This window comes from Triticum dicoccoides, chromosome 1B, assembly GCF_002162155.2.
Source record: "Triticum dicoccoides isolate Atlit2015 ecotype Zavitan chromosome 1B, WEW_v2.0, whole genome shotgun sequence".
Lineage (NCBI taxonomy): Eukaryota > Viridiplantae > Streptophyta > Magnoliopsida > Poales > Poaceae > Triticum > Triticum dicoccoides.
This window is the reverse complement of record NC_041381.1, coordinates 621,827,366-621,838,339: the sequence shown is the minus strand read 5'-3', so window position 1 is coordinate 621,838,339 and position 10,974 is coordinate 621,827,366. Positions and strand designations below refer to the sequence as shown.

The window sequence follows — 10,974 nt, the reverse complement described above, 5'->3', positions numbered from 1 at the left end:
CACGCCGGGCTGCCAGGCACCGGTATAAGCTGGTGGAGCGCCTAGGGGAGCCGGAGCGGACCATGACATAGGCCAAGCTTGGACGAGCCCCTTCCAGGGATCATGTGGAGGACGCCAAGGCGTAGCTGCTGGTGGCGTACTTGGAGCTGGCGAAGGTGGAGGAGTAGGCGCCGAGCGCGTCGAAGGTGGCCTGTAGATGGGGTTCTTGCCGCGATAATTAGGGCTGGGACGCCAGCCCGGCGGCGGAGCGGACGCTGCCGGGGAGGGAGGCACCGCTGGTGGAGGTGGCGCCGCGGGTGCCGGAGCACGCGGAACGGCGACGAAGAGCTGAGGGCGAGCGTCCTTGTTGGATTGAGCACGGTCGGCCCACTGGAGGATGGAGCGCACCTCGGCAAAAGTTGGCTGAGGCCGCATCATGGGGATGAAGGAGGCCTGCTTGTCGAACTTTTCGCTGAGCCCGATGAGGAGGATGTTGATGAGCTGCCGATCTTCAACGGGATCACCAAGTTCACGGAGTTCGTCGGCGATGGACCTGAGGCGTTGGCAGTAGACACTGAGAGAGGAGTCGCCTTGCACCGTATTCCTGAGCTCGGTGTGGAGTAGATTGGTGCGAGCATCGACGTTGTCTTGGAACAGCTGCTGAAGAGCCACCCAGAGACCGGCGGCGGTGGCAGCATCCCGAAAGACAAGGTTGAAGATCTCGGTGGAGACGCGCATGTAGATCCATTGGATGATGGCGAGGTCATCCTTGACCCATTGGGGATCATGGGATTGCGGCACGGCGGTGGCGTCGACATGGGAGCGAAGATTGCAGCGCCCGAGGTGAACTTTGAAGAGGTGGCGCCAATGGTAGTAGTTGTGGGAGTTGAGATCGAGGGTGATGGGGATATAAGGACTAATATCCGAGATTGTATCGGTGAGGGAGAGCACCGGGGGCATAGGTGGTGGTAGTAGAGCTAGGGTAGAGGAGGAGGAAGCTGTGGCGGCGGCGCGGGCGAGGGTAGCGGCCCGACGCTCAAAGTAGCTGGGCGGCGGCAGCGGCGATGGGGTGGGCGGCGGAGCCATACCCTAGGACCAGGAACTCTAAGATACCATGTAAGATTTGAATAAAACTATTGTTATTGATTTGCCGGCCACATAGAGCGGTATATATAAGAGTTTACAAGCCAACCATACCTATTACAATACGACTAGGACTGTTACAATACGACTAGGATTAGGTAACTTGAGAGCCAAGTAATAGTCTAACAGTTTTGTTAAGATTTGATTTGGTTCGGGTATAAGTAGTGAAATACAAGGAAAGTTTAGATTTAGTTCATTTGAATGAGTTAATGTGTGATTTTTTTGGAAAGTGTCGATTTGATTGAGTTAATGCACACATCAAATGGACCGATCCAAATTTTCTACGCTTGAGCGAAAGGCCGCTTGCAGGACACTCGTTGGCGTAATATAGGGTTTGCCGAGGGATTGGTGGAAGTGAGGCGAAACTACCAACTCCCCCTTTCGGAGTAGAGAATTGGCATTAAAAGTTAGTACCCCTCTATTTACTTATACAAGGCCACTATGGAAAATATCCTTTCCATCTATACAAGGGTATCAACAATAATCGAGAGAAAAGTTAATGATATTTCCCTGTATTAATAACCTATTTAATACTTGCATGCATGCAGTCATAATGACACTCCACTCAACTTTCAGTCTATATAAAAATGAAGGGTGTGTAAGGCCTTCCACTATGTAGGCCAAAAGTGATGCCAAATTTGCTTTTTGGACATTTGGCACTGATGCCCTATGTTGCCAAGCCGATGCCAAATAAAAATTTCTGGGCACCGGAGCACCTACATGCTCCGAAGCCAAATCTTTCAATCAAATAAATTAAGCGCGATGTACGTGCAGTGGGCCAGGAAGAGTGCAGTGAGGCAGGAAGGAGAGACGCTGACAGTGGGATGTCTTGGTCTGGTCTATACTATTTTATATATGTGGGCCAGAATTTCAATCGATGCCTAATTCTCAACGTTGTGTGGGCGGTGCTAAATATTCTGTATCTGGCATCGATGTGTAGGTGGCAAACTTTTCAGACTTTTGGCACCTAACACATAGTGGAAGGCCTAAGATGGATGGTTCTTTTTTCTGTGGAATGAACCCACCGGGTTCAAGTCCTATACTTGGCACTCTGTAGGGTTGAGCGTATGTGAGCATCTATGTTAAAAAATGTCAGTATGTTGACTTGTCACTATTGGTTACATTACACGTTCTTGGTGAACTCATTATGTTCAGTTGCCACCATTAGTTTCATCTTTTCGCTCTAATTTTACATTTCAGTAGGATTTATTTATTTTCCTGCTATTTTTTATTTGACTTCACTTTTTGTAAAACAAAGACATATTTGTTATAAAGATTCACAAAAGTACAAAGCACCTTAAACATATGGAAATTATATTAAGTTCTCTGAAACAGTCTGACCTTGTTCATGACAGTCTGGAAATCTTCATGCGCATGCCCCTAAGAACCAACGCCTCGGTCCACATTCGTTGAAGTTGAACCCCCTTAATCAATGCAATGAACGTGAACCTGACACCAAATCTCATTGTCACGTACGCAAGTCGAGAAACCCTAACCTCGCCGCTCCGAGGAGCCGGCAGGAATCTATGTCGGAACTCCATCTAATCTAATATGTCCCGACAGACAAACTTGAGGAGGATCAAAGACCAGAAGACCAACTCGAAGGTAAAGTGTAGCCATCCGCTCAAGTGTCGCCTCTACAAGGACTGAAACCCTAACCTACCTACTAGCTGGAGCCGGGGCACCAGGACTTCACTCCCCACCTCAGGCTGCCGGAGCGACAGGCAAAGAGGATGCGATCCACGTGCTCACGTGCGGAGATCGTGAGGAGGGAGGCTTTACTCTAGTCAACCAACTTCAAAAACTTCTAAAAAATGCCTGGTCAGCTAAACTTTTAGCACGTCAAAATCACACCTAAGTAGATCAATAACCATAGGCTTTCGGTTTTCCTCACCAGCAAAAACTGAAAAGGTCACCCGCAAAAAAAAGCAAAAAAAGAAAAAAGAAAATAAAAGAAAGAGGCCTGGCCAGCTAAACTTCTAGCACCTGACACCTAACTAGATCAAAAAATGGTGCACAGCAAAAAAGTGAGAAGAATCGGATGAATCACACAGCACAGAAATGGTGACCTCCACCTAGTAAATTCCTATTGGTGCTCGGTGTCAGTAGGCCTGGAACATTCCTCCTCACTGACCTGATCACCACGCTCCATGCACTGATATTTCCATGCCCAATACGGCAACAGGTGTACATCAATTTACAAAGAAAAAAATGTATTGTTTTTCTTCTATTTCCAGACAATAAATATGCTATAAACGACAAATCATGGACATCCCAGCTTCATATCCATGTGTACAATTCTAGACAGATAAGTCTGTTCCTTGCTCATGTACTAGAAGGCGATCAACAAATTTTTACTAGAGAAGAAGAAAAGAGAAGAGAAGAACGGTGAGCCAAAAAGAAAAAAGGTGTATGGAGAACCATCTAATACAATGGCCAATGGCGGATCAGTAGTTCTTATCTTATTGGTTTAGCAGATCAAGGGTCTGCAGCAGCACAGGCCTGAACCGGTTGCAGTCAAGCCTGACATTCTGCTTGTCCATGAAGGTCTCCTTGATGAACTCGAACCCCTTGTGGAAAGCCAGCGGGTTCTTGAAGATCTCATGGTCCAGTGGGTACTGGTCGGTGAGGCTGCTCTCGTGCACGGCGATGCTGTACTGTTTGTACCGCAGGCCCATCTGCTCCGCCGGGTCGCCGAAATCGATCCGGCACACGCCCTCTATGCCACCCCACGGCACGATCTGGATCAAGGTGGCATTGTGTGGCAGGAACACACAGTTTGTGAGCCCGGCACCATGGACACCCATCATCACATCCACAGAGTTCACCACCTTGGAGAACTGGGAGAGGTCGGAGCTCACATTGGCTTCCTCGACCACGAGCTCGAAACCCAGCCCCTCGGCCATTGCGATGATCTCCGGGAGGTTGAGGAACATTCTTGTTCTCTGCCTTGAGATGATGAGCAGTCTCGGCTTGGCCTTGGGGATCTCGCCGAGCGCAGACACGGCCTCCCTAGGCAACTCATACGTCCTGCGCATGAATCTGTTGAAATCCACCATGGTGTAGTTGTGAGGAGCCTTGGAGGGGTCAATGGTGAACTCCATGTAAGCATGAAGGCCAACAATGGCATGCTTGACACAATGCACATCAGTATCTTTGTTGAAATCAATCAAGGGGTAGTTGGATAGCTTCTTAAACACCACATGGTACTTCCTTGTCCACCAAATTGCCATATCTGTGATGAGGAACTGGACCTCGCCATTGAACTCGCTTGCCGTCGTGAAGAGGGGGACAAGCGCGTCGGTGAAGTCGTGGAACAGATTTCCGGTGTATCCAGTCAGAGCAAAGACCACGACGGGCACATTGTGGTACTTGGTACACTCAGGTGCCACTTTGCTTGATTTCACCGTCAGCTCTGTAACTTTGCTGAGGCAGAGCTCATCACCTTTACGAGGGTAGGGCTTAAGTTTCCATAGCTCGTTTCTCTTTGAGCTGGCAGGTTCCATGTACATCACCGAACTCGCATTCGGGTGAATCCTGATGTTGCCCCGCATCTCGCAGACATTAGCTCTGAAGTTTGAGAAATCACAAAGTGGTTTGCTCCCCCATTCCGCATCATCCCAATCTGCAAGATGCATGAAGTATATAGCTGAATCAGAGGAAACAGAAAGAGTTGGACATATGCATATGCCAATATCTCATCAGCCTAAAGATGACTCAATAGAACAGTGTGCTCTGAATTAGGAACAAGACCAGCAGATTCAAATGAACATATGATGAATTTGATCTCATGGCATATGTTTTCATTTTGTACTACCTTGTTGCTGAGATCCATCGCTTTTGCCGGCGACCATTTCAAGCTTATTTTCTGTTTCCGGTCTGCTATCTGCAGACACATCAGTAGAGTCAAGTCAGCACACCCACCAGAAGAGCAAGCAAGTACCATCACAGTCATTAATTAACAATTCTCAAGCAGCTAATTACCAACAGCTAGACCAAGAAACATGAGAAGTACTATGAATCAGCTACCTTGCTGCTTGGCATTGTCGCCGTCCTCGGCGTCACGGATGGTATAGTTAGAGACGGTTGGGAGGGTCACCTTGCGATGCCCTTTCTTCTCCCCTTCACCTCCACCACTGCCTAAAAGATGGTAAAGTTCACGCATAAAGCAGGAAGTTGAGCATCGTTTCAAGGAGGCCAAATCTGTTGCAATCTGGAGCCCGTGGATGGGATCGCAAGGCAACAAGCTCGGTGGGCATCGGACAAAGAAATTATTGAGGGATTCGAGGGCAACCGCTCACCTAACAGCCGGGATTCAGGCTCCTTTTTGCCGCTCTGCTGAGGATCGCGGACGGTGTGCGCCCTCTCCTCCGAGTCTTTGGTGGTCGCTGTCGCCGAGGGACATCTCAGTCGAGAAATTCCAAGATAAAACAGTACTTTGCTAGGCTAACTAATTGAGGCTAGGCCCCAGGAATTGATTTGGAGGTGGTTAATTGGGTGGAACCTTTGGTGTTGGCGTTGGCCTCGGCGTCTTCGAAGTCGTCCAGCGGCTTGGGGTCCTGGGCGGCGGCGGATCTCTGGGCGGGGTCGGCGGTGGCGTCGGCGTCGGTGGCCTGGCGGATCAGGAGCGAGCGCGGCGCCTCGTCCACCGACAGCCGGCCGTTCACTGCGAATGGGGGCGAGCGGGCGCTCCGGTCAGTTACCATTTTACCAGCGGGCGAATGATTCCTTGCTTGGTTGCAAGAAGGAAATGAAGAATCGAAGGAGGAAAGAAAGAAAGGAAGAAAGAATCGTGGGGTGAGTGCGGCGTGCGTACGGTTGAAGAGCAGGGCGTCGGGCTTGGAGAGGACGACGAAGGTGAGGGTGACGAGGAAGAAGCCGATGACGAGCACGAGCAGGCGCAGCCGCCGCGACTCCTGCCGCAGGCTCCGCACCAGCTTCGCCCGCTCCACCGCCTTCATCGCCGCCGCTCGATCCCTCCTTCCCCCCCTCCTCCGACCAAGCTCGCGCGCGCGCTCCTGGCTGGCTGGCTGCCTAGCTAGATGCGGGGCAGCCGAAGAGAGGAAGAGGAAGGCGGGCGCCCCTCCTCCGGCCCAGATCCGGCGGTGGAGCTGGCCGGATGCGTGGAGGAGCTCGGTGGGGACGGAACCGGGGAGGGAATGAACGGGCAGGCAGAGGCAGACACAGTGGGGAGGGGAGGCGTGAGTTAGGCTGCTCGCGCTCGTGCTCTGCTCTGCTCTGCTCTGCTCTTGTGCTGCCGGGTGTGTGTGTGTGTAGGGTGGGGCTGGGGGGCCAAGTTGTGGGGTGTGGACGAGGGGAAGGAGCGCAGACCGCCGCTTTTGGTTTGGATCGGCAGCTTTCCTTTCCCGGGCCTGGTGGCCCTTATCATTCCCGCATGTCCCTCCCTTCTTTCCAGCCACCCGGCTTTCCTCGTCTCACAAAATAAATTAAATCACTACTAGAAAAACCACCGGCATACCATGGATGGCACCACACCCTACACGTTGCGGCCACCAGACCAGACCGACGGCCCAGATCAGCGCTTGGCCTCGTCAAGGAGTAGGCTTCCCTCCCTGTCACTCCTGTTACTAGCATCCATCTGCCGACGGGTCGACGCCGACGCCGCTCTGCGTCTGGCCGCGTGCCGGCCTCATCAATCCCGCTCGCCTCTGCCGCGGTCCAAGCGGTGACGCTTGTCCGCGTGGTTGTTGTGGCTGCCGATCAGATCCGATCTCAGCTCAGCTGGCCTCTGGGTCTCCATTCGTTCGGCGCCGGTTGTCGGCTCGCCCCCGCCTCGTGCGCGCGTCCAATTCGTCGCCTCCGCCGATCACGCCGCGCGCTCTCTGGCCGGGGACGCGCGCCTCCGGTCCTGACTTTCCGATGTAGCTGGACTGCGGTGGAGCCAGCCGGTGTGCCGTGTGCGGTGCAGCAAAATCCTCGTCGTGTTCGCACTTTGCCGCGCCTTTGGAATTGGATCGTAGCACAACGATTTATCATGTTGTTTTCTAGCACAAACTTTTCCCCGTTTTGGGAAGGAACGTGCTGCCTGCGGGTCAGTTTCTTCAGCCTCTGAGTTCCGTTCATGATAAGACCGTCGGTGATAAGCATGTCGATCTACTTTGGCTGCCGGCTCGGACCCCCATTGATTGATCGATCGATCATCGGAACGTGCCACCCAAGTCCAGGCGACAAACAGGGAGAGCTGCTCGCTGTTCATCCACTCACTGTCCCCCTTTCGGAAATTCTGGCCACTAGTTCGGCACGAATTTGTTGTTCCTTACCACGAAAGAAAGGGACCTGATGACCCGATGCGCCACGGGTGATCGACGCTGACATGCGTCCACACCGGTCAAATATGGGCTGGACAGCGACGGCGAAGGTTATCCCGCTGGTTGGTACAGGGCGGTGGTTAGTTAAACAACGGACCTAGTACTAGCTCACAGCTAGATCCCCTTTGCGCCTCGGTGGCTCGGCCGTTTGCGGCGGAGCAGCTGGGGCCGGCGCTGCGCCGCCGCCGCGGGCCGACGCTCCGACGAACGGCGATCCGCGTCGACGGCGGGGCGCGCTTTTCGGTTGATCCTGTCTCACATAGAGAATGGTAAAACGGGAGACATCCTTCTGTGCGTGAGTGCATCGCGGCTCGCCAGAGGTTAAACAACAACCAAGCACGTGGGTGACGGGTTATTATAATTAACTGAACACAGGAGTATCTTTCTTGTACAAGTGTCTATCTCATGATAACCAAGGCATTTACCGAAACCAACATAGATTAGTCCGAGCGCTTAAACATATTACTTGGCTGATCGCGTCAGACTGGCGTATCATGCAGTCGGGCACATGCGCATGTGCCCCGCAAGAAAGAAAGGGCCGTGTACATGTGTGGCCACGTGTGAGCGTACGAACTGCTGCTCCACGGAGGAATATATGTGAAATCAACTTGCTGTGCATAAAAAGTGTGAAGTTCACAAATAAGTACATAGCAGCGTCCTGGAAATAACATCGAACCACAATCCACATCTTTTGTGTGGGCACATTAGTTGTAGTACAACTGTGTACTACTTTTATAATGATAATAGTAGTACATTCCCTCGAATTCATCGATAAATGGCATTTAAGACAGAACTTTGAACAGGCGTCTTTTGGAACTTTGAATGTTAATGTCGGTTGGATATTCTGATTGGAAATTAAAAAAGTCATACAAATAATTCGTTTTCATATTAATTTTGAGAATATTTATTATTTTGTTGGTTTTTATACATAGTAGTTGAAAATAGTGATCAAGTTACTTTTTTTAACACGGTACATACGCAAGCGCTCATACGTACACGCATACACTCACCCCTATGAACGCGCACACACACCCTTCCCCTATGAGCACCTTCGAGACACTGAGCCGGCAGATCATCTTGGGTTTTACAAAATCACCGTAGGTGCCTCGTCGTCGATGAGAACGTCTCCTCCCACTGAAAGCACACCACCGAAAATCCTGAAATAAATCCAGGAATAATGCGAACACCTAGACTTGAACCCCAGTGGGTTGGGATGTCACTGTCCCTCTAACTATCCAATCACAGGTTGGTTCGCGTAATCAAGTTACATGTAAAAGCCGTGGCAATATCTAAAATGTCACTTATTTATAAACTGGAAGGAGTATCCTTATACTAAGAAATGGCAGTAATGGTTGGGGGTTAGGATCCTCTGCAATACTGTACGGTGTTGTACAGTCACTGCCATGTGGGACCTGGCCCCACATGTCATCGACACTACAGCACCATACGGTATTGCAGAGGATCTCAACCCAATGGTTGGTACGCCTCCAACACGTTAGACAAGTAAGGAAATAATACGTAATAAATGCATGACGCTGAGTAAAGGAAACCAAAAATTAGAAGAGAATAAACAGTACATATTTAATGAGCAAGGACAATTAAGGAAATAATAAAGGTAATCAATGATATTTATTACCCCCTCTGTAAAACTAATATAAGAGCGTTTAGATTAGTATATAAATTGTTTTCTTCTTATGGTTTTGATTTTCAAATAAGAAGAAAATGACACATATTTATTCTTCTTATGGTTTTGATTTTTAAAGGAGTAAGAAGAAAATGACACATATTTAATGAGTGATGAATTAAGGAAATAATAAAGGTAGTCAATGATATTTATTAGTGTATAACTTGTTTTCTTCTTATGGTTTTGATTTTTAAATAAGAAGAGAATGACACATATTTATTCTTCTTATGGTTTTGATTTTGAAAGGAGTAAGAAGAAAATGACACATACCTAATGAGTGATGACAATTAAGGAAATAATAAAGGCAGTCAGTTATATTTATTAGTATACTAGAACAATGCCCGTGCGTTGTAACGGGATATAAATATTCTGGTACGTTAGCTTGTGATTTACCTGTCAATAATAATGCGATTGTGTAAATAAATGTTCATTAAATTCTGTCGGTGAATTCCCTTGTATTTTGATTAGAAGTTCGGTAAGTAAATTAAAATGAAATTGTTTCTGAAGGTAAGTAAATTAAAGTGATTGATTATCATATACATGAAATGTTGGACGAAGGGGCGGTGAGAGAAAAAAAGTGAAATGTGAACCTGTCACGACCCCGATTCTATGCCACACCGATCTAGCATGTAACATCTCATATCACTTTGTGGCCTCACGTACGGTATTCCCACGGGTGTCGCCTTACCATGCCCGGGACCGTTTGCGCCTTTTGGCACACGTATATGATAGTGTCGCTAGCATCCATATGACAAGAACCTGAGCTGACATGGCTAGTCGTGAACCCGAAGTGGCACTAACTTACAGGGACAGGCATACATGACCCAGCATCGAACGTGTCGGTCATCAGCGAGTGAATCCGGGCTGTAGCAACTGGGCTAGCAGGACTCCGGTAAACCGGGCTGTAGCAGGCTAACAGGACTCCAATGGACACCGCGTGACATTTTCCCGAAGGGACAGACACAGGAACGAAGAAAGACACATGCCGGCCAGCCTAAGTGTTCCGGAGCAGTAGCAAGCTACCAGGGCTCAGTGGAAGCACTAGGAGACATTTCCCGGTAAGAGAGGCTACTAAGGATAAACAACTAGATAGTCAGATCCCACACATAGCAATACACATTACACGTACGCATAACATGCAAGTATGTGTTGTACAACATGGCATCACAGTATAACTCAACAACTCATATAGATAAAGGCTCAGAAGAGCCATCATAGCATTTATTACAAATAGGGGTCACATGACCCAACATTCAGAGCAAACAAGCAACAGGCGAAAGCATTACATGTCTGAGTACAGACATCTACAAATGAAAAAGGCTGAAGAGCCTGACTATCTACATCATCCGGTCAAGATCGTAGCTGAGGTACAAGCTACTTGTCGAAGTCCACAAAGACACTAGTAAGACCGAAGTCTCCGCTGCAAAAACATAAATAAAGCAACATGAGTACAAAGGTACTCAGCAAGACTTACATCAGATCCTATCATACATGCATTTGTATCAAGAGGGTAATGTGGGGTTTAGTTGCAGCAAGCCAGCTTTGACTCAGTGGCTATCCTGTTCTACGACTACGAGAAACTTCTTGAGGTGAGACAACGTACACGAGTCCACTAATCACCACACAATACACTACTATGGATTCATCCCCGTCTCCCTACGGGTAAGCCATCCATAGCACTCACACTTGTCTTGAGCATTTTAGAGTATCCACTTCAAGTTGTCTATGTACCATGTAAGCATCCAAGAAGTCCATAACCGTGGACCCGGCTATTCGAATAGATCATGTTAACCCTGCAGGGGTGTACTTCTTCACACATGCTCTCGCCACTTACCGCCA

At 49.1% G+C, this 10,974-nt stretch overlaps 1 protein-coding gene across 1 annotated transcript; it reads right to left on the bottom strand.

Annotated features, from left to right (window-relative positions):
* Positions 1–3,252: 3,252 nt before the first annotated feature.
* On the bottom strand, positions 3,253–6,433 carry LOC119349180 (alpha-1,3-arabinosyltransferase XAT2-like). The gene is made up of 6 exons (XM_037617210.1): positions 5,939–6,433; positions 5,627–5,788; positions 5,424–5,510; positions 5,152–5,262; positions 4,940–5,008; positions 3,253–4,747 (listed from the first exon to the last, which is right to left on the bottom strand). The coding sequence occupies exons 1-6, from the start codon at positions 6,081–6,083 to the stop codon at positions 3,585–3,587; spliced, it is 1,737 nt and encodes a 578-aa protein (XP_037473107.1). The 5' UTR covers positions 6,084–6,433; the 3' UTR covers positions 3,253–3,584.
* Between the last annotated feature and the right edge of the window lie 4,541 nt (positions 6,434–10,974).